Source organism: Capra hircus, chromosome 4 (assembly GCF_001704415.2).
Source record: "Capra hircus breed San Clemente chromosome 4, ASM170441v1, whole genome shotgun sequence".
In the NCBI taxonomy this organism is placed as follows: Eukaryota; Metazoa; Chordata; class Mammalia; order Artiodactyla; family Bovidae; genus Capra; species Capra hircus.
In genome coordinates this window covers 73,981,730-74,005,945 of record NC_030811.1, presented here as the reverse complement: position 1 = coordinate 74,005,945, position 24,216 = coordinate 73,981,730, and the positions used below count along the sequence as shown (strand labels likewise).

The 24,216-nt window shown below is 45.0% G+C and overlaps 1 protein-coding gene across 9 annotated transcripts in view; it reads right to left on the bottom strand.

The window, feature by feature from the left end:
- Positions 623-24,216, bottom strand: part of SRPK2 (SRSF protein kinase 2) — a 243,859-nt gene continuing 220,265 nt past the window's right edge. For 4 of the 9 annotated variants that reach the window (XM_018047250.1, XM_018047251.1, XM_018047254.1 and 1 more), the window contains 6 exons: positions 20,857-20,957; positions 20,639-20,746; positions 15,994-16,063; positions 15,274-15,366; positions 14,851-14,943; positions 623-3,775 (listed from right to left, as the gene is read on the bottom strand). In XM_018047250.1, the coding sequence (XP_017902739.1) occupies positions 3,591-3,775; positions 14,851-14,943; positions 15,274-15,366; positions 15,994-16,063; positions 20,639-20,746; positions 20,857-20,957 (650 nt within the window). In that variant the 3' untranslated portion in view covers positions 623-3,590. The remainder of the gene's footprint in view (positions 3,776-14,850; positions 14,944-15,273; positions 15,367-15,993; positions 16,064-20,638; positions 20,747-20,856; positions 20,958-24,216) is intronic. The other 5 variants (XM_018047252.1, XM_018047257.1, XM_018047253.1 and 2 more) reach the window with 4 other exon arrangements.

Here is a 24,216-nt window from a genome sequence, read left to right as displayed (position 1 = left end):
GACTGCAGCAAGCGTCAGGAAGCAGTGAAGGCTTGTTCCTGTAATGTTCCTACATGTGATTTCGCAGGAGCAAGAGCCATAAGAAACTACCATGCTACATAAATGCTGCAAACATTCAGTTATCTGACATCATACGAAAGGGATCCATTTCATTAAAGCAGTACACGATTCAATTGTAGACTACTTTACAACCTTCTGAAAATACAGAGTCTCTCACCTAAAAACAGGAATATCTCACTTGGACATGTTAGCACATGACTTAAATGTCCTATTGATGAATCAAAACTCTGTGAAAACCTTAATGCAATATTGTCTAGCTATAGTATTTAAAACACTAGTAGGAAACAAAATTTGTTTTGGGTGTACAAAACTAAAGGAAAAAGGTATTATTTCTTAGCTAAGCAAAATGAAAACGGCCTCTCAAGTGAACATTTTATCGCTGAACTATAAAATTATTTTGGAATAATACTTATCTTCTACCTCTCAGGAGGAGTAAATAAAACCAATAGAAGGGACAGTATTTGTCAACACATCTTTCATCATACAGTTGCTTAATTTGGCAGAGTATATGAAATCTGTGTATTGGAGAAAAAAGTAGACTAAAAATGACTAAGATTGGCAGTAATATGTTTTACACTTTTAATTTCCATTTCCTTTTAAAAATAGCTACATTAACATAGCTTTGCTTAGGGCTCAATCCTGATCATCTTCACATTTTAAAAACTTAGGTCAGCTTTGCCCTCTCTGATCAGCAGACAAAATTCTACTTACGGTCTTCACTAAAGTTATCTGAGAAGAAACAGCTTAACATCGTCTACTGCCTGATTGATGATAGTTTTAAACAGAAGACAGAGTCCCATAATGAATTATCAGTATTCACACTTCTTTAAAAGGACTGTCCTGAAGATTTACTTCTTCATAGTTTTATATTTGCCTACTACATAAGTAAATATACAGAAGCCTTTCTGTAAATTCCATTAATCTCTAAAAAAGTAATGGGAAAAAACTGGAATTTAAGAAGTAGCTCAATAGAAAAACAGCAGTTTATCCTGGTTAGCTAGCTATAGATGATCCAAGCACAGGAAGAAGCAAGTTAGTAAATCAGTTTTCACCTAGAAAGTTTATGCTTTTTTGAAGCTCCTATATCCACTTTTCCTCTGCCTTGGGGCAGTCCTAATTTCCAGCCAGCCAGCTTCTGAATCTGCTATAATCACATATGTGATCCACTGCTTGTCATTTTCCATGAAGACTTCACATAGACTAGAGAAAGGAAAAGACAGGACATTCAACTAAAACCACTGAGCTGGCTGCAGTGTTTTGCATAACCAGTGATTCTCTTTGAGCTTATATGCATTCATCATCAAGCCACCAAGAATCTGCTAAAAACCAAACTATACCTAATACCCTTGTATATTCTTTCTAGAACCATTGCTTTTACATTTGTAAACTAGTAGGCTATTTTATAAGTGACAGATCCTAACAAAAGTAATAGTAATCTAGACTGTTTCCTAACATGAGCCAAAACTGTATTAGACAAGCTATTCAAGTGTGCTATAACCCTGATAAAAATTCATATAGACTTAGGGAAGACATACATGTATTCCGTGGTTCTCGTGAGAATGGTTCCTGTGCATGTCATGGACGGCATCACTGGTCTACAGCCACTATCTTTCACAGAACCTACAAGGTAACCTACAGCCTCATTAGAAAAACTTAGCATCCACATCACATAAATGAATGCTATCTTCCACCTCACAGCAATACGATCTAATGCTGACTTCTAAGAGAATTATGTGTCTCATTCCCTCACAGTGAATAGTTTAAAAAAATAAAACTGACAATGCTCAAAATGTAATTAGCATGTTTTTGATGAAATAAGAATGGAAAAGGTTCACAGAAATTCTAGGTACTGAATCTATACTACAGCATGTTTTTTAGACCCATGTCATACCCCTTACAAACAATGAATGTTTTCCTCATATTAAGCCTTGATGCATGTTCTACATTTCTTTCAACAAGAATGCTGATATTTCCTTTAATTCCGGTTATACTACATTAAAAGGATAGCAAATGTTTGTTTCTATCACTTTAAATACAGGCCAATGACCAAGGCAATGTCTGGGAAAAAAAAACCAAAACACTTTAATTTTTAAGACAACTGCAAGCACCTCAAACAATGGATTATTGTTACAACACTTGTTATCTTTTCACAATCTAGTTATTGCAAAGGCATATGGATAAATGTTAATGGACAAAGTCAAGAAAAACGAGGCACCTTGAGGAATGTAAAATTTAAAAAAAAAACAACATTCAATCCACTGATTTCTAAAAGAGGCTAAATGTACCTCTATATATTACATTCTAAAATTGTATTGCCTACTATGGTTTGTGTCCTGGATTCTACAATTTGAAGGAAATGCTTAAACAAAATTGTGTGCAACCTGCAAAGGGAAAATCATTTTCTCAACTTCAGTGCATGGAAAGACAATGAAAAAGCTAGTAAAAGTTGTTGTAGCCACACACAAAACTGTCTCTGGAATGAATGTAGTCCCCATTTTCTCTGAGATGTTAGCATTCTTTCTTCCCATTGCACTGCAAGTTGTATATACCATACCTTGGTTCTAGACAAACACAAATAAGCTTTTCCAAAAAATATATGTGTATTTTTTCATTCCACACTGAACATATTTCTTGTGTCCAATTTAATCTATGTAGAGTTTAACTTACAGTGCCTGGAGGAAGCAACACCACGTGGTACTGGGCCACCACATTTTTAAAGGGAAATTGCTCTTTTTCCTTAAAAGTACTTTTAATTAAAAATATGCAAAAATACGAATGGGACCACTAAACTATAATGTGTATTTCAGAATGAGAAGCATGTCCTTTCTTTAAAGTGCCATACAGGGAATGACATAACCTAGACCCAGTTGTTTAAAATCCAATGCAAAAGGACTGTCATGGAATGAAAAGTGTGCACAACTCCTTGGAGCAGTTAAAAGTCCATTACATGCAACTTAGGCTACAAAGCACTCAAGACTGGGTAGCTTTTCTGAAATTTGAGTCCCCATCCCATATTTAATGTAAATTAACATTTACAGGGTGCATTTACATACACTATAATACAGGAATGATGTCCCTTTGCCAGAAGATCAAATTGTACATTTCCTTGCTATTTCTTGGTTCCAACTTGATAATTTCTTAAGATTGTAAATTATATAGTACTCAGCTAAAATATTTCTTCATAAATAGTTACAAAACCTGCCAAAACACAAGGAGGAAAGTATTTTTCGTTCAAAAAAAAAAATGACATTTGAATGTCACACAACACAAGAAACAATGCTTAGAGACATGTTATTGTTTTCAGAAGGAAAGTGGGTCAGTAAACTACTAAGCTGAAGACAGAAGACTGCCCTTCCCCAGGATCACAGTGCACAAGAAGCAAAACGTCAAATGACAGTACCTCAAAGCAAAATAAAGGTCTGAGGATGAAGCCAGCTCACTTGTAATCCTGTTAAGAATGAGAGTCCCCCTTTAGGGCCAAATGCGCTGGACAACGTGTGCCAGCTCAGAATGGGCGAGTGCAGAATCTGCTAAGAATTCAACCAAGGATGCCGAAGGCATTCGCCTGCTGAAGCTCGTTTTTCTGGAACCATTTCTAGCATCGGGATCAGGAAATCTGTAAACTGTGCAGCATCTTCATGGGGCCAGCCATACTTTTCCACAAGTACATCAAAGAGGCTCCAGGGCTTCAGTTTGGTGATGTGCCGCAGTTCTCCTACAGGGAAGAACAGGCAATGTCAAGAAAGCTTCTAAAGTGCATTTCCCATTGCTGGTCCAGATGAGTTCTTCACAATCAAGCAGATACTTACCTTTGCAACACTACACGACAATAAAGGCCAGCTTCCCCACTAAGGAAGCCTGGTGAATGTAAACAGGGGTTCATTTAAAAGGGAAAAATTCATCTGTATCAGTTCCAGGTTTCTTTCAATAAGCGGAGCGTGCTGAGGACACTCAGAATATTTTCATTTGCTAGGATGGATCCAGGTACTCTTCAACTTGGGACTCTGCAATTTGCTTACTTGCTTAGAAAAAGCTTTAAGATACATGCTATTTTAAACTCCTTAAAATAGACTGCTTTTTTTCTGTAGGTTACCATGAAAAGAAAGGGTAATCTTTCCATCTGGAAGAGCGCTAATGAAGAGAACTTTGGGTGATGGTAGAGATGTATCAGCACTTTCTCTCTACTGTCCAATATGGCCGCTGCCAGCTCAACACAGCTACTGAGCACTCGGGATGGAGCTGGTGACTAAGGAACAGAGGCTTAATATTTAAATAGCTACAAGTAGCCACTGGACAGCACAACTCTAGAGTCCACCCAAATCAAAATCCCACTGATCTCCACAAATCTGCTCTGAAATATATCAGACATCAATTTATAAAAAGCCTTAAGTTATCCTTTTCAAAATGTTCTAACTGCAGTATGAAAAGTGCCAGTCATGAACAGCCCTCTTCATGTCAGACAGAGTGACTGACATGCTAGTAAATGGTCTGGGAACTGTAATAGCCTTTTTCATAATAGGAAAAAAAGTCATTCTAAGTAGAAAGGACAGGATGACTGTCATGAAGAATAACTCATTTTCCCTGCTGCAAATGTTCACAGAAGGTCCCACAGGACCTGCACACCGCGAGGCCACCTCCATGCCCTGGGGCCCAGGCTGCTGACAGGCCCCTCGCACACGGGCTGGGCCAGTTGCTCCCTCCAGGGATGCCCGCTGTGGCCTGGACAGAGCAGGCGGCTAGCACACAACATGTGCCCACAGAGGGTTGGGCCTGTGCTCACAAAGGTCTTCTCAGGAGGCCTGGTCTGTGACTCAGAGTAGATGCACACCCCTCCTCTTTCTTTAATCACAGAGATGGTAAAAGAATATCCCAAAAGACAGTATCACAATATAAAAAAAACAAAAGGAAAAACCACTTGTAATTACCCCATAACGACTGCCTTTTGGCCAAGATGCTTTCAACCTACATTCTTATGAACTGGTCTGTCTACAGGGTTGTCATGATGTGCACACAGTTCTGAACAAAGAAATCACAAGACTGTCTCTCTGGGAAAGGGAGAGGGTTTAGGTCAGTTCCTGACTCCCACGTGAGGACAGGGACAGAGCCAAGCATGGAGACCAAGCGGCAGCCGCCTGCCACCTGAGAGGAGCAACAGTCTCTGCACGCGTAAGTGGGAGCAACCAATGAATGTCCACCCCTTTACCCAGGAACTCCTGCTGTAGGAATCCTACCTAGGGAAATAAACCCTGGCCCCCATATATGCTCACTGCAAAATTATATTACATACTCACAAAACTATGTGTTCAGTCTTCAGAGAATTGTGGTCAAAAACACAGCCAGACCCCGTACATATACTTGATGAATATTATTTAATATTACTCAGTAACATGGTGGAAACTGTATGGCCACATGTTAAGTAGTAACAAAAGTCAACTACATTCTAGGGACTTTCCTGGCGGTTTGGAAGTTAAGACTCCACATTCCCAGTGCAGGGGGCATGGGTTCAAACCCTGATTGGGGAACTAAGGTCTGTATGCTGCCTGGCAGGGCCAAAAAACCAAAACTATGTTCTACAAATGATCCCAAGAGTAATTTTCAAAGAGCCATAAAGATGGAAAGCAGGCGCCCCCAGACCTAAGCTCTGTTTAAGGCCGCTTCTTCCTCTTTCCGCATCCTCTCTAATGCAGCTCCGCTGATTCTGTAGTGACTGCTGACGTCACCAGGACAACGTTAGAGCAAACTATGGAAGCACACACACCACATGGCAAAACCAGCTCCATGGGGGACATTCTTCTGTACTTAGTGGAATAAGCACTCTCCAGGTTTGCAAATAAGAGCAACTGCTGAGCACAAGCTGCTCAGAACTGGGAATCTACTCCTGAGGATGCCGTTCTCAGACTAAGCTCCATGAACAGGCATCCAAGTACACACAATCTTCCATGAAAGGAGAGCTGCTTCACCATGAGAGATGCCTTAAAATCTGCATAGTAACAGGAAAACCATACAAGGCGGGAAAGCTATACTATAAACTGATAAAGATGATTCTAAAAGAAATTCTAGAGTATCTGGCATACTTCTGGCCAGGTAAACCCACACAGAAAACTGAATGAACAAAGCTACTGAATACACAGCAATACTGCAATAATAAAATAGTGTGTTGCCTCTAAAATGAACAAATATGTGGATTATGAAGGTAGGTGGGAAAACTCTACAATGCCAAGAAACACAGGTAATGTACTCACCTCACCCTGTCATCGTATGTACAACTTGTGTTCAACTGCATAAGCAGCAGCAGCGCTATCTTATAAACAGTTGATAGAAGTTACTTAAAAACAAACCCTAAGCTCCCAAACTCACACAAATTCATACATGCAGTGGCCTTCCTGGTGGCTCAGGGGTAAAGAATCCACCTGCAATTCAGGAGACCCAGGAGACACGGGTTCAATCCCAGGGTCAGGAAGATCCCCTGGAGAAGGATATGGCAACCAACTCCAGGATTCTTGTCTGGGACATCCCACAGACAGAGGAGGATGATGGGCTGCAGTCCATAGGACCGCAAAGAGTCAGACACGACTGAGCAACACACATTCCTAGAACTGCCAAGAAAAGGCTCCTTTGATAAGTGAGGGCCTCAAGTCCACTCATCAGCTCCAGTCTGACTCGTAACACTTAAGAAACACAGCCACCCCATTCACACCATGTCTAATACAAAACAAAAATAAAACCATCAGATACTAAAACATTAAAAAAAATTTTTTTTACTATCTGTCCTATTGTACAAATAGATTTACACCTTGGCAATTTTTTCCCTTAGGAAAATATATCAAGATATGTTTTGTTGAAACAAATTGTGCCAATACCAAAACACTTGACTGTGACAGTCTTTACTTCTTAAACCGTTTCCAACCTTTTCCTTCTTAAAGAATGCCGAATAACACTTAACCGTCCCTAGGCATCAAGCTCTCACACACATGCAGGCCACCTGGGTGCCAGCAAGGCCAGATGGGCAGCGCTGCCTCTCAGGCTTCCTGACCTGCTCTGTGGGCAGAACCTCCCTGACACACACACACTGAGGAAGACTAATGGCAACAGGCCTGAAAGAGGGACCCTCCCTTGAAGTAAAGGTTCAGGTGGGCCACTCCACATGCCAACCCCTGGCTATGAGTTCTTGCTAAGGAAAAATATTAAACACTTCTGTTCCTCTTCTCTGGAGTATTATTTTAGATGATTTATGAAGGAAAATGTACTATTTTGCCTATGAGATTATAACATTCTAGAATTAAACATACAAGCATGTGAGGTTTTATAGCACACACAGGGGACTATAAAACAAAATCCTGGTACTGTATTATTGGTAACTAAAAAAGAAACCATGATATAAAATAAATTATGACAAATTTCAGTAGCATACACAGAGAAAGGAAATCTATCAGTAGATACAGGTACTAAAGAAGACAAAAAACTTAAAAATTTTGAATAATTTCCTACAAAGTACATGTAAGTAAATATTCGAGGTCAAATTCTAAATGAACCCTACCTCCCACATAAATAAAAATTAACTGAAATGGATCCTAGACCTAAGCAGAAGAGCTATAGCCATATGTTTTTAGAAGAAAACAGAAAAATAAATTTTCATGACCTTGAAGTAGATAAGAGTTTCTTAGATGTTAGATTAAAATATCAAAAGCACAAGTAACAAAATTAAGAAACAGAAAACTAAACTTCATAAAAAAGTAAAAACCTTTGTAACTCAAATATCACATGCACATTCAAGAGAAATGAAAACATTATACCCACACAAAAACTTGTACATTAATGTTCACAGCCAAAAGGTGGGAACAACCCAAATGTCCATCAACTGATGAACGGGAAAATCCGAGGTGGTCTAGTCACACGAAAAAAAGGATGGAGTACTGATTGATGCTACCCGTGGATGGACTTGGAAAGCATGAGAGTAAATGAAAGGAGCCATTACAAATATCAACATACTTTACGATTCCAACTATATGAAAAAATCCAGAATAGGCAAAGTCATAGACAGAAAGTAGACCAGGACTGACACTCATCTCACATGCTAGTAAAGTAATGCTCAAAATTCTCCAAGCCAGGCTTCAGCAATACGTGAACTGTGAACTTCCTGATGTTCAAGCTGGTTTTAGAAAAGGTAGAGGAACCAGAGATCAAATTGCCAACATCTGCTGGATCATGGAAAAAGCAAGAGAGTTCCAGAAAACATCTATTTCTGCTTTATTGACTACGCCAAAGCCTTTGACTGTGTGGATCACAATAAACTGTGGAAAATTCTGAAAGAGATGGGAATACCAGACCACCTGACCTGCCTCTTGAGAAATCCGTATGCAGATCAAGAAGCAACAGTTAGAACTGGACATGGAACAACAGACTGGTTCCAAATAGGAAAAGGAGTTAGTCAAGGCTGTATATTGTCACCCTGCTTATTTAACTTATATGCAGAGTACATCATGAGAAATGCTGGACTGGAAGAAACACAAGCTGGAATCAAGATTGCCGGGAGAAATATCAATAACCTCAGATATGCAGGTGACACCACCCTTATGGCAGAAAGTGAAGAGGAACTAAAAAGCCTCTTGATGAAAATGAAAGCGGAAAGTGAAAAAGTTGGCTTCAAGCTCAACATTCAGAAAACGAAGATCATGGCATCCGGTCCCATCACTTAGATGGGGAAAAAGTGGAAACAGTGTCAGACTTAATTTTTGGGGGCTCCAAAATCACTGCAGATGGTGATTGCAGCCATGAAATTAAAAGACACTTACTCCTTGGAAGAAAAGTTATGACCAACCTAGATAGCATATTCAAAAGCAGAGATATTACTTTGCCGACTAAGGCCCGTCTAGTCAAGGCTATGGTTTTTCCAGTGGTCATGTATGGATATGAGAGTTGGACTCTGAAGGAGGCTGAGCGCCAAAGAATTGATGCTTTTGAACTGTGGTGTTGGAGAAGGCTTTTGAGAGTCCCTTGGACTGCAAGGAGATCCAACCAGTTCATTCTGAAGGAGATCAGCCCTGAGATTTCCTTGGAAGGAATGATGCTAAAGCTGAAACTCCAGTACTTTGGCCACCTCATGTGAAGAGTTGACTCATTGGAAAAGACTCTGATGCTGGGAGGGATTGGGGGCAGGAGGAGAAGGGGACGACCGAGGATGAGATGGCTGGATGGCATCACTGACTCGATGGACGTGAGTCTGAGTGAACTCTGGGAGTTGGTGATGGACAGGGAGTCCTGGCGTGCTGCGATTCATGGGGTCGCAGAGTCAGACACGACTGAGCGACTGAACTGAACTGATGGTGGGAGGATGGAGGGGAAGTGCTAACAACCCCAGGGTTTCTTTTTGAGGTAATGAAAATGTTCTAAAATTAGACAGCAACATTTGCGTAACTGTGTGAATATACTAAAAATTACTGAACTGCACACTTTGAAAGGGTGAACTGTATGGTATGTAGGTTACACCTCAATAAAACTGTTACTGAAAAACTGGCAGAAAACTCACCCAAATAATAACTTTAAAGAAGAATTCCCAAGGCTGTTTAAGTATGCGGTAAAAACAACTCACTACTGAGGAGCTCAGAATAAATGACAGGAATGAATGGGATGAACTATGACAGAATTTACCTGAACTTGCTGTAGCAATTTCATTGCCTTTTTTTTTAAACCACATGCTCAAATTTAAGTAGCTAAACAGTGACTGAAACTTAGTCTCAACATGGCTTGTTATCTTCCTCGTGCCTTTGCTCTGGGCTGCGTCACACAGATGGCCTGTGACATCATCACACCATCTCCTGCCACAACTCTCGTGGGTGGGCTCTGTCACACAGCCTCCCTGGGGGGACCTGTGGGATGACAGGCATCACCAGGACTGGCTCAGTGCAAGGACCGCTCCCACCCTGCTTCCAGCTCACAAAGGCCACCTACAGCAAAGACTGGGACTCCAGTGAAGACTTCAAATGTACCCACTGCGGACAGAACCCCACTTCCTCTGGCAGCCCCAGCCCCTACTCACACACAGCTCAGGTCCTGAGAGAGTTTATCACAGAGAGGAAAAACCAGATTTCTTATAACACAGAATTAATGCTCCCAATAAAATCAGAGTTAAAGCAGTTTATCTTTCAAAGGCTTTAAGACTCACAAGTATGAAGACACTTTATCCTAGTTATCTGCAGAATCAAGCGCCCACTGAGCTCAGCCAAGCCGACACGCACCTGCAGGCCCATCTCAGCAGGGCCTCGACTGACGCCTCGGCCTTCCTCCCCAGTGTTGCCAGGCCAGGCGGCCCTCAAGTTTACAAACCACTGTAAGTGCACCTGGGCTACCTCCTGTCTTCACTGCGTATGCCACATGGAAATGCTATGATCAAGGTTTTAAACTTGAAACTAAGCAGATCACGTGGGGCAGTGCCCAGCTAGTGCAGGCCAAACACCACACAGGAGCTTTTCTCTTCACAGAAATAAGAGAATGTGATGATTTTTTGGTAATTCTGGAGATAAGTTAAAAATCAACCTAGAAAGTTTCATCTGAACATTAAAAATCAAGAATAGTACCTCTACTAAAACCCAGCTCCTGAGAATTTCCTAGCAGTCCAGTGGTTGGTACCCCACACTCCCACTGCCAGGGCCCAGCTTCTATCCCCAGTCATGGAACTAAGATCCCACAAGTGGAGAGATGCAGCCAGAAGAAAAAAAAAAAAAAAGACTAAAAACCCAGCTCCTGAGTTTCACCCTCTCCTGCACTTTTCTGCTCCTTCTGCAGGACCTCACTTACCCTGAAGGTGTGCCTACAAATGTGATCCTTTGACTACACATGAGTTTCGTGCATGCTCTGAAATTTCCCACTGTACTTAAAAGGTCTCTGGTCTGACACATACTATCAGTCACATATATTACAGCACACTCAACACCCTCATCTAGAATCAATCAGCCTTTTCTTTTTAAAGATAACCATCTCCTCTGATATTTCCATCCTCAATATGCAGCTTTTACTAAAATGATGGCACCACAGAATACCTGTTTGGCAGAACAATGAGGTGTGCTGCTGGCTGTTCTGTTTTTCTCGCCATCACTTTCCTAGGTTCGTGCCTTAGTCCACACAGGCTGCTGACAGCAACAACCTGACTCCTCATCGTCCTCGAGGCAGGCGCCAGTGTGGGCGGGGGAGGGCCTTCTTCCAGGGCAGAGACTCTGTGTCCTCTGGTGGCGGGGGGCCAGCGGGCTCTCCAGGTGGCTCCATAAGGTACTACACCATTTGTAACTTGATGCATCTTCTAACAGCCCTGCTCCTAACACTGTCACCTTTAGGGGTCAGGCACAGGTTTGGAGGAACCCATACCGACACCCAGACCAAGACAAGTCAGCAGGGGGACAAGATCCACAGAGGTGCTCACTTCTGCAGGGCCACACCTTGACACACAAACCAAGATGGCTTTTCTTATATATCTTTGAGGCTAGTCCCACACTCAAAGGAAAGATTGTAACATTAAATCCTAATATGGTGAGAACAGTAATTACATTTCAGGCCAAAAAAATCCACCTCAATTTCAAAATGCCTGACCAAGAAACAATTCAAACCAGTAGCAGTTATTTTATCCTGAATTTTAAGCAAGATAATGCCACTTAGCTGCGCCTCAGTTTTAGCGGTAAGGCACACAGCCCGCTCCTCCTCCCCAGCATCGGGTGGGGGTGAGATGTGCTTCCTGCCCAGGAGGACTGGGAGGACGGAGAGCAGGAGGCTGCTGCTCGGCCCTCTCGAGCCCCCTGCTCTCCAAAGAGGCATAAGCAAAGGAATGGCAGTTTTCAATTTCACCTTTCTCTACCAGTTCTGGCACAAAGCTATTTTAGAAGAAATTTTAAATGGATCCATTTAAGATCCCAGTATTTCTAAAACATACATACACTCCCCTTACTGGTGGAGGCATGCCAGCACACGTTTTAACTACAGCCAGTCATCCCCCTCATCCCAAGGGACACAGTGAAATCAACTTCATGACAGACTCCCACTCATCATCATACTATTCCCACGAGTTCTGTGAAAGCCCTAAATCCCTCATGAGTTTCAGAGTTACTACAGAGCAATAATAATCAGGAAAGAATTTCAGTCCCCATTCCCAGTCATTGTAGTCATTGTAGGGGATTTCCTACCTAATGATCCAAAGGAAGGAGAAAGGGACTCTAGTTGCCAGAGTAACACAAGTCAGCTCCGTGTCAGTCTACCTCTACCGAGGACGCCAGATGCCCTTCAACTCCGCAGGTCACCTTCAAACATGCTCTTCAAACAAGAGCCCAGCCACACAATCTCCACAACACACACACACACGACAATGTGACGATGGAGCAGCAAGGTCCACACGAGCACTTTATACTCCCCTCTGGGTGTGGGCAGTGTTCCCGCTGTCCGAGGAGTAAGGGCACTACGGGAAGGCCAGTGTGAAAGCCAGGATGCTGGACAGAGCATCCTGAGCCAGACTCAACCACTGGGCACATCAGGACCCCAGCATCACTTACCAACATCTGCTGAAGGAGCCCCACAGGCGCAGTGAGGAGAGGGCTCCAGGCCCACCACTGGCTCTGGGTTGGGACTTGGCAGCTTTCACCCCCCGACGCCTATAGCTCAGATCAGAGGCAAAGCCCAAGAGGAGCAAGGGTCTCCAAGCAGGGTCTCCATGAGCAAACTTGTGCACAGGCTGTGAGCAGAGGCACCTTCAAATCATTTGCCTGACTTCATTTTCTCCTCATTCAAGGCCCCGCCTTTTGTCCCTCTTCAGCTTCTCCCCCACTATGCACAGTGCTGGTCCGTTGTTGCTACAGAGCCAAGGGCAGCAGCAGCACAACGAAAGGAAAAGTCCCTGTGCACCTTGCTGGCTGCTGGTCGTCAGCACAGCTGATCCTGAGGTGGGGACGAGAGCCCTCCCGGGCCTTCCCCCTCCGCCTCTGGGGCGCCTGCAGGCCCACACTGCGCGGCACATCAGGCTGCTGCTCTGGCCGCCCTCCCCTCACACCCGCACCTGACGTGGCGGAAGGCTGTGGCTGGGGCAGGTCATCTCCCAGCCAAGTCCCCATGGGGCTCAGGCCATCTACAGGCTCTGAAAACGTTCCAAACTGTGGAAGGAGTCTACCTTGATTAAAATAAACACAACTCCCCAAGTTATGCCATCCCAGGCCAAAATAATCCAGAGCTTCCCTTTGCTTCAACTATGTTCAAATAACATTTTCTGGAAATCTCCTAGGAAATTGTCTACTCTCAGCAATACTGCTGTCCAGAAATTCACAATGTACACAGTGTCTTCCTGCTTATAACAATAAAGGCATCAGCTCTCAGTGTATCCCGGGTTGCAGACACCCTCTCACGCCTCCTTGGAGGGAGGGCGCACCCCCAGAAGGGACCCCCAGTGGTCTGGGGGACAATGCAACACGCCATGCCCGGTCCCCTGCCGCGCTCCAGCCCCAGCTCTGCCATTGAATGTGCTGCCCTGAGCACAACCTGAGACCGCGAGAAAGTCTGTGTGTGGTGAGGGGACCTTTGTACCTGCTGGAGTGACCCAGACTCAAAGACAAGATTCTCAGAACCAAACTAATACATGTCTGAAGAACATTTTCCCCTGACAATTTTTTTTCCTGTGATGAGATTTAAAAAAAGAAAAAATACTGCATCCAGTTACATACTTCACAGGTTACCCGCTGGGTGGGCGTAATAAAGTTAAGAGTCTGGTCAATGCACTCAGAGTAAGTGGAGTAGGAAAACACCGTCTTTGGCATGGTTAGCAATCAGGCCTCATGCAAAAACAGGGAAATGAAATTCAAAAGATAAGACAGGATTGGTTAGCTGGAAATCACCAAGGTGAATCATAAAACATTATTACTGTGCAAGAATGCCTTATCTCATAGGAAAATAAGCCAAATTTGGAGAATCAATTTGACTACAGCAGTTAAGACAGAGTATCTAGTACTTGCAAAAATTTCTAGAAACTCCATGTCCTGCCCACATCAACTTTAAAAAGTTCTTTTTTAAAGGAAATTGCACTTCTCCCCCCCGACAAAAAAAGAAAATCTACGCTGAAAAAACATGAATTAAGAGGGCTATCCATGCTCACATGAAAGACAACGGCATTGGGGAAAGGTTCTGTAAAAATAAATTCCCTGGGGCTTTTGGGTGTTTCTAAAAATTGATCATTAACTAGGGACTATCCAGGGCAAACAGCTGTGTTCTAGGCCATGCCAAGGGGTGATCAGCAAGTATAATATTAAAATAAATCACCTACAGTACAGTGTGAGGCGAGGCCCGGGAGAACAGGATCTGCTGTATAAGGATGTGAGGTACACAGGGTGTCGCAGGCCCACTCCCCCCACGGAACCAGCTCAGGCCTGTGAATTAGGAGGCAGACGGACTGCCATCAGGTCCACTCTTGAGGGCTCTGCTCCACTGCAAGAGCACTCTAGCTCCAGGAACAACTTGGAAAATGGAAAGGCAGGTATCGCTGGTTTCTAAAAATCGTTTAAACTCTTTTTATAAATACTTGAATACATGGACTGGTGCTTAGTGTAAAGGAGAGGTGTGGAGAAGATCAAAGGATTTTCGGAAGACTGTTCTCTCACAAAATTCTTATTCCACAAATATCGGACGATTCCTTATTTCTTGAGAGGTTTCTTCAGCAGAATCCCGCAGGTGTGAAAGTCCAGATCTGTATCCACTGCCTAAATGTGAACGCACAATGTCTCCTTAGGGAGAGGATCATGCTGAAAATCAGTGCGACGTAAATACCGTTACCTTTTCTGGTGAAAAACTCCTTGGAATATTTCCCCAACATAGCGTATTTTCGAGGGACTTTCCCCAGCAGTTCAATGATCAATGCTATGTGATCTGCATTGGGAAACATTGCCAGCAAAACAGAAACACACGACAGTTTAATCAGTACACTGCATGCAGACACCGCTACCGCCCGCGCAGACAGAAACAGAGCGCCGCCTGCACAGAGCACAGGCTCTGCCTCAGGGCCCCTCGGAGGACAGCACAGGGGCCGCAGCCGGGGCCAAATGCTGTCTCCTGTCAACTTTGAGATCAGCACAGAATTCTGCTGGGTTGCTCTGGGAATTTAAGACAAATGCCTTTGTCACCATTAATGCTACCATCAGCAGCTGCTATTCCGTTTCTGTCTGCATCGTGGCGCTTTTCAAAAAGAAGAGGTACTACCTCTGCGATTGAAGAATTCCCGAGAATATTTTCCAGATAGAGCAAAGTGCCTTGGGATACTGCCTAGCAGCTCTATGATGTGGGCTATGTGGTCTATGGAGGAGAGAAAAAAAAGGATACGGGAATGGGAGGGGCAGAGGGAAGGATGGGATAAAAGAAGAGGGGGGAAAATCGAAATTAGTAAAAAATCAGAAATAGATTCAAATCAACAATGTCTGCAGCACATCCATGCAGAGGCTTCTGGGATGGCAGGCCTCAGGACTGGAGTGTTAACAGCCAGTTAACCAGCTGACCTGAGGCCAGCTCACCCCAGGTCACCCCAGCATTGCAAGCAAGTAAGCATGGAGATGGGCAGGTTTGCAGATGGAATTCAAGCCAGAATTCCGTCGTTTTAAATTCAGCCCCCAACAGGACAGAGAAATGGGCAGCAGATCAGTGGACAAAAGGACCACGGAAAGGCCTCGGGTTTGTCAGGCCTATCCTCTCCCAGCCTGCAAGGGGGCGGGCTGAGGCCACAAGCTCCCTGCAGGGTCACCTGTGCCGGGAGACTCTGCCCAGTCACTGTGACTGAGGGGGCTTCAAGCTCTAAGGGAAAGCATCTGAATCTGGTGTTTGAAAACCAAACACAGTTCTATTTTTGTGCAAAAACACAACGTTCTCCAGAAGGCCCGGACTCTCTGTAGACCCATACTGAGGTATTCAGCAGGCAACAATACTTACCTTCATCTCTGGAATAGTCTTCCCCAGAATGTGGTTCAAACAAATAATCTCCCGTTGCCAGCTCAAATGCCTAGGATACAACAGATGACATGCTAAGCGCTTCAGAGACTGGGTCCAAGCCAGCAAAGTTTTCTGGTACAAGAGATCTACATTTTATGAGGATCTGAATCAAACCAGAGTCTCCTTTAAAGGCTCAACATCAGGCTTTTTTTTCTTCTTCCCAAAAGTTCAAAGAAGCTTCAGAAACATTCGTATATTTTCAGAGGAAGCAGCTGTGTGCGGGCCTAGCCAGAACACTCCAGGGACCAGGGCTGTCTGGCCCAGAGCCTGCCCGCAACCTGCAGGCTGGCCTGGGCCTGGGCCTGGACCGAGGGTGTTGCCACCCTCCTGAGGGAAGACCTTCATGCCTGAGTAACTGGAGGTTCCTTTCAACAACTCTCATCACTTCATTCATTTCTGACTCAACCAAAGGAAATTTTTAGAACCAAAGAAGCCCCTCTTGCTATCACCCTGGGCCAGGAGGTCCTAGATCACTCGCAAGGAGAGCTTCCTGGTTACAGGATCAGCCCTCAAGGGTACAGGTTAGGGTGCTGCTGAGGTGACAGGAGGGGTATTTATTTCCATTTCTGCCAGTGAGTCTATATCTTTTATTTATAAAACTGTCTAAGGACCATGAGTTTAATTTGCTAACAGTAAACAAAGATGACAACTGCTACTGCTCTACTGATCAAATATCATGTTTTTAAAAAAATACACTTTAAATAAGAATTTAAACAAATTAAAAGAATTCTTTTTAAAAAGAATAAGCCAAACCCCACTTCTGGTCTCCCTCATACTTACTTCTCTTGTATATTAGAGTGCGCTGTTGTGGAGGCCCCCAGGGGCCCATCCCTGCTTCACCGATGCCCAGGGGTCAGTGGCTGCTGCGCTGCCCGCTCCCTCTCCAGACCCGGCCGAACTGGCCCACCCTCTCCCCTTCTGTTGCTGATCGCCAATATGCAGGGAGGGCACCCACAAGGGAAGGCTCATCTGCCTGGGGTGGGGTTCCGCACAAACCAAGGCAAGTGCACTTAGCCCAGGACCACATCTCTTCATCTTGCATTATTATTTTTTTTAAAGAAAGGAGGGAAGTAGGATGACAAGCCTCTTGCCGGCTACCCTGCGATGAGCACTAGCTCATGAACTCAGGATCCCTGCCCTGAACCAGACCTGGGTCTGAGCTGAACCCAGATGTGCCAGGTCTTGGCATGGAGCAAGGGGGTCGTCTACGCAGAACAGGGCCTGCCCTCTCCACCCAGAAAGCAATAAGGACACTACTGGCAATCCCAGATTGGGGTGAAAAACCTCACGCCTGGCCCAAGGGCAACGAGTGGGTCACACAGTAAACGCCCAGAAGTGTTCTTGCCAGGGACACAAGCCAAGAGAAAAGGGTAAAAGCCCAATGCAGGCAGAAGACTCCGGAAGTTGAGGGATGGATCCATGGAAAGCACCAATTGCTCTTTACCATCCTTGGTTTCGCCTCATTCCTCTAATTGATTTCCAAAACCATTTCAATCTGCTCGTATGCATTTCTGTCAGTCTAACACTAAGCTACATCAGCTCAGCATTTTGTAAAGATGGCCATTTTGATTAGCATCCATGTATTTCCAAGGAAATACAACTTGAAGAAGCCGGTCAATGAAATGGTAAGGAAGAGGCAAGATGAAGGCTCCCCTAGCAAGTTATCAGGTCCTGATTCTCTGAATCGTGGTAAGACTTTTTTTCTGCATGTTGTCGTTCTCTTTTATTATGTATCAAATTGTCTTCAACGTAAGCTACAACCTGATTAAACTCAATACTTCTTTCTAAAATCAATTTAAAGACACACAAAAATCTCTTCATATACAATATCTTTTGTCGAGAGTCTAGCAAATATAGTATCTTTCATTGCAGGATTTCTGCTTAAAAGATTTTAACAAATAGGACATAGACAACAGGATAAATGCGCACCATAATGAAACATTAGCCTCTGTACTTTGCCACAGGTTTCAACTCTCTGAGTTACTCTCAATATAACCTTTATTATTACTGTCCATGTTTAATACTGTAGAACTCTGGGTTCTTCCCTCAGTACTCAGCCCAGTCCCCTCAAATGGCTTTCCCCTGGAACAGCGTTTGCCTTCAGGCTCTGGGGAGACCAGGTACCCCTTTCCTGAAATGCTATCGTGTATCAAAGCACTCCATTCTGAATAAATAAGGTCACGAATTCCTTCCATCCATGACGTGAACACTCCTGAGCAGCTTGGTGGAGCGGATCAAGACCGGCACGTTTCCTTGTCTTTATGCCGCTGCCTGGGGGCCACCATGGAGCCTATCCAAGGACTCTGACACACAAATGCAGAACCACCAATGTCAGGACCCACACCACACTTTAGATCATGCACTCTCACATCTGGAGGAGCGCTGAAGCTCAAGAAAAGAACGAGAGATTCAGCCACTGACATACCCGGCTGCTCCACCCAACCCTGTGCGGCTGCACGAGCGCTCCGCCCTGCCAGGGGCGAATGCACTTGCCAGTGAGCACGGGCACCCGCCACCACTCTCCCTCCACTGGAGTCTCTCAGACGCGATGCCACTGACAATGAAGAGCCCTGGGTTTTACCACTAAGAGCGGTCCAGAGCTTTATTACAGCTTGGTGTTGCGAATTTAATACACTGTTACGTATTTAAACTTTAACAGAAGTGGATGGGTGATGACTGCCTCACCTGCACCTGTTTCTCTACAGAGAGCAAGATGGGACCTCTCAGTCATGACTTCCAAGGAGGCTGGCCCTACTCCCAGAAAATCACCCCTGAACTAATTACAAAGAACTTTATAAGCAGCTCTAGAAGCACTGAGGGACTTCACTTCTTGGGAAGAGAGGAGGCAGAAGGAGATGGAGAGAGTGCTAACGCTGATGCCGCGGTTCCCAGTGATTACAGGGGCTGGCAGGGCTGGGGGCGGTGTGGAGGTGCACACTCGTATCTCACGAGGGCAAGACAGATAATCTGGTAAAAACTGTACTGACGGCTCCAACACTATGCTACCACATCTGTGATCTTGTCCTATTTTTTCTGGTTATATCACCAAAATTTAACACCCAAAATTAGAAGTACAAGATTTCAGAGTTGAAAGAGTTTTCAGAGTGTAATTCAGGACAACCCACATATAGCCCCTTCTATATAGCTGAAGACAAGTAAGGCCTGACCTCACACGTCTGGAAACAGAACACTGCTCCCCCGCAGCTCCAGCTGGCGGAAGTGCCCTCCCTCTCCTGACCTGGCCTCTGCCTCCCACTGCCTCCCAGCCCTTCCACCCCATCCCGCCCCTGGACTCCTGCAGAGCACGCCTGATTTCTTCCCTACATTCAAAGGAACCATGACACACACATCAGCTCTGCTAACCATTTGTCTCCATACCCAGCACAGCAAGGACTCAGTTTTTTATACTTATTGAGAAATGTAATTTTAAAATTATTCTCTGGCATTACCCATCAGAGGACAGAAAGGCATACTTTCTGTTCTAGACCTATTTGGCCATACTGGTTGCAAACTTGAAAGACAAGAGTTTCTTTTTTCATATTGTTTTAGCATCAGAGGACACACACACAAGGAGTGCTGCAGTAACCTTTAAATCACAGACAGTTGTATTTATTCAGCACTCTTTGTTTTTCAGTGAGAAGACAAGTGTCAAGCTTTACACACATGCTCTCTCACTTGAAACAGAAGAGAAGAATCTGGGGGAGGCGGGGGATGATACAAGAAAAGCATGAAGCACCACCTGAAGCAACAGATACACCCGTGTTTCCAACAAAAGACCACCCAATTCAGCTCACTAAAAGAAAAGCGACAAACTGGCCAGGAAACAGGACCAAGAAAGAAACTGAAACTGGCTCACAGACAAGGACTATTCATGCTCATCGGGTCACAGGTAAGGAGAGAGTGAGAACAGACACTGGTGGAACTTGGAAGAGTTAGACACAACCAGACTTTTGACGCACACAAGTGGCAGCAAAAAGGCTCTGGTATATTAGAGAAACAAGAGGCAGCCCGAGGCCCTGAGGAAAACCATCGCCAAGCTGCCTGTGGGACCAGACTCACTCAAACAGCATACGCAGCTGCTGGTGCCTCCGACGAGGCTAGATGGCCTAGAGCCGTGAGCCAGAACAGTTTCTAGACTGTGCTTAACAGGAGAGAGCGTAAACAGTGGTATGTGGGGAGAGCCTCTCCTCTCCAGTAACAGGTCTGTCAGACCGCCTCAAACCTTCCCCTAAATCACAGCTATTTCATCTTCCTCTCCAGCCTGAGTGAGGGAAACACAGGCTGTGCACAGCCCACAAGACTTCAAGAGCCAATAGGAACTACGAGAAGTCCATTACCACGGCGAAGGTCTGCAGCTGGAGGCTACAGAAGGCCTTGCTAGGTTGTCTCTCACAAGCCCAAACCAAAACATACACCAGGACACGCCTGAGAAGGATCCTGCCAACTCTAAACCTTGCCCACCCACCCCTCCATGGACAACCTCCTGTCAGAAGGCTTAGGCCATGGGCACTCGTAAGATTGGCCTACTGTGGGGACTAAAGGGATGAGCCTTTACATGGAGGAAAAGGGCACAGGCCGCTCTTACCATACATGCCGTACTCCAAATGTCAGCAGGCGTACTGTAACCTGCTCCTATTAAAACCTCTATGGATCTATACTGACGCGTCTGGATGTCTTCTGTGAAGTGTTTATGCTGGAAGGGAACAGACTACATTACTGTGGAGGAACACAGACACTAAAAAAGAGAAAAAGCATCTTCTAATACATGATCACAACCAAAGAAAGAAAGAACACTTTACTTACCACCCAACAAGCATTTCCAAGGTCTGCAATTTTAACTCTAATCTTATCGGCATTCCGTGGGTCCAGGGGATTCACCAGCAGGTCGGCTGCCCGGGTTTTCGCTGGCATGAGTAAACAGCAGGACAGTTAGGGCCTGGGTTAAGTGGTTTGCATGTGTGTACACAATGATTGCAGGGCACACTCCTTTTCTAGAAAAGTAGTGGGATGATCATTTAGGCCTGGAATCCTGTAAGGTGAACTCAACAAATTTAAGTTCTCAAATTCTCCATCTCAGGGAAATACTTCACAAGAGGGCAAGCTGCCCAGAGACCCCATGCACACTGACTTGCCCATTCTCCTTTCTCCCCATCCTTCACCTCTGAGTCAGCCCGCTCAGTTCCTGTAACTTTTAACTGCTCCTCATTAGATCACGTCAGTTCCCTACTGGATTCCGTCTAGCTCGGAAATGTGATATTACTAAACTCGAGGGTAGAGAGAATATTCCCCCGCAGGATGGAGAGGTGTATGTGTGCGTGCGTGCGTGTGGGGTGGAGAGGGGTTTGTGTTGGACTCTCTTTAAGAGTTGGACCACAAAGAAGGCTGAGCACCAAAGAATTGATGCTTTTGAACTGTGGTGCTGGAGAAGACTCTTCAGAGTCCCTTGGATACCAAGAAGATCAAACCAGTCCATCCTAAAGGAAATCAACCCTGAATATTCACTGGAAGGACTAATACAGAAGCTTCAATATTTTGGCCACCTGATGTGAAGAGCTGACTCATTAGAAAAGACCCTGATGCTGGGAAAGACTGAGGGCAGGAGGAGAAGAGGGTGACAGAGGATGAGATGGTTGGATTTTATCACTGACTCAAGGGACATGGGTTTGAGCAAACTCTGGGAGACTGTGAAGGACAGGGAAGCCTGGCAATCCAGGAGATTGCAAAGGGTCAGACATGACTTAGCGACTGAACAACCATTTCTGGGCAGACTCTTGTATGAAGCTTGGCACCCCAGGCAGGCAGCAAGGCCAGGCGGCATGTGCCATGAGCAGGGCAGTGAGTGGGTGAGGCATCCAGGACCTGGGGTGCCCACAAAGCTTCCCAGGAGGGGCCAGAAAATGCGAGAGAACTCTGGGTGACATTTTAGCCCTCAAGACCTGTTCCTTGGACTGATGGATCAACCCGGGTCAGTCAGACTCTGGTGTTTCCTTCTATCTGCCCTAGGCACACATCCCTCTTTATGAGGAAGTTGTAACACCATGAGGTCTCACCAAAGGCCAGGTATGAGCCAAGGAAAAGAAACACAGAAATCAGAAAAGACAAGGGCGGCAGCAGAGACCCACACAGACATGTGAGGTGTTCACACTGAACAGGGAATGGGCTGAGAAACTGAGTTCCAGAGAAAACAAAAACGCTGACCCAACAGACAGATGGCCAGCACCGGAAATGGCTAGATGAATCCCTCGTGTCTCTAAATAAAGGAGAGTCAGCAGGCACAACAGTGGAACTGGAGCTTTGCAGAACTGGATTCAAGTTTAATTTTCAACATCTACAAGTTACAAATGACTTAAACACTATGAGGCTCAGTTCTCAGTAAAGGAGGAAGAGAAAAGGACCATCCTCACCCCCCAAAACAAAAGAAGACCAAACACAGGAGAGCTAGGGGCTCTGTCCCACCTGCCCTCTGAGGCCAAGGCTTCTATTTAGGCCAGAGAGGGACCAGCCAAGGATGAGAGGCCACGTGGTGGGCGCCACCACTCCAAACGTGAAGCACAGCTTCTACAGAATGCATTCCACTTTTGCAACCATCATAAAGTCAAACCACTGTTAATCCAGGGACCACCAGTACAGTTTCTTTGCATTTAACACCCCTGGTTTATCAGCACCAGACAAAGTCTCTTTGGTGACCTGCTGTTAGCCTCCTGGTTTATGTCTGTGCATGGTTACCCAGCACACAATGCCTTCCAAATGATACTCGGAAAAGTACCTCAAAAATTTAACTGTACTCAAAACACACAGGAGGTAAAAGAGAATCAGTTTGCATCTCTTTTCTCAGTGTGACAGTTTCCTGCTCTAAGTGTCTGTGAAAGGTTATCAGACCACAACACTCAAAAAGGCCCATTTAAATACAGAGACGCACACACTCGCTACTCACTACATAATCATACAGATTTTGCTTTGCCCAGAAATCAGATCACCTCTCCTGATTCAGTCACTATTATGCAACTATATCATGGCTCATCCTTGCTCTCTGCTAAGGAGGGAATGAAAAGTGCAAAGAGAAAGGCAGGAAGATTTCGCTTCAGGAAGGGCTGGGGCTATTAAGTCTCTGAGTGACACTGTATTCATGCCATCAAGTGAGCCTGGGTGCCAGCAAGATGCCGCCCAGCGGGGCCGCCATGATGAGCAGCCATCGTCACTTATCTGCAAGGCACTGTGCAGGCCTTCACTGATACTTTAAGTTTAAAACAGCCTTACAAGGAAGGCATGAATACTCTCTTTATATGCAGGAGATTTAATACCAGCCCAAGGAAAGAGCAGAACTACAAGATTTAACAGGCAAATCTTACCTCTCTGTTCACCAAGTATTTACGAGCCCCTTCCACGTGGCCAATGCCGTCCGGGCACCAGAAGAGCATGAACGAGACATGCAAGGTTCTGCCACCACACCCTAATTAGGAAACTTACATGCTCATTGAGAAGATGGATGATAAAGTAAATAAACGAATGATTCACATACTATGTCAAGTAACTCTATATGCTAAGAAGAAAAAAGCAGAGAACAGAGATGGATTACTGATGAGGGCATTCAGCCCAAGGGGTTTTTTCTGAGAAGCTGATGTTTGAGGAGAGGTCTGAATGCAGGGCAGCACGAAGGAGAGAGGCTCTGGGCAGACATGACAGCAAGTACAAAGCGCAGAGAGGCAGAAATAAACTTGCGCCCTTGAGAAACTTCAGAAAGAAGATCGCGTGGGAGGAGCAGAGCAAGCAGGGGAGACAGAGGTGGGTGGGGCCGGCATCAGGAGGAGAGGCGCTAGGCACGGACTGTGCGGGGCTGCAAGCTTCAGAGAATGATGCCTCCGGGGGTGTGCTACATGGAAATATCTTGAAGATGGGAGGTGGGGGGCGTGCTTTAAAAAGTCCTCTCTGAACTGCTCTGCAGCAAACAGTCTAGGGAGCAAGAGTCGGGGAGAGAAGAGTGTGGAGCTATGTTCCAGCGCCCAGCCAAGCACTGCCGCTGACACGGCCACCAAATGATGAGGTGAGGGCGACAGGACATGAGCATTGCAGGCGCCACCCTGCTCCCAGGCCTCTTTAATACAATATTAAAATATTAAAATATATACATAATATTATTTATATATATACCCAGCAGCTAGTAAT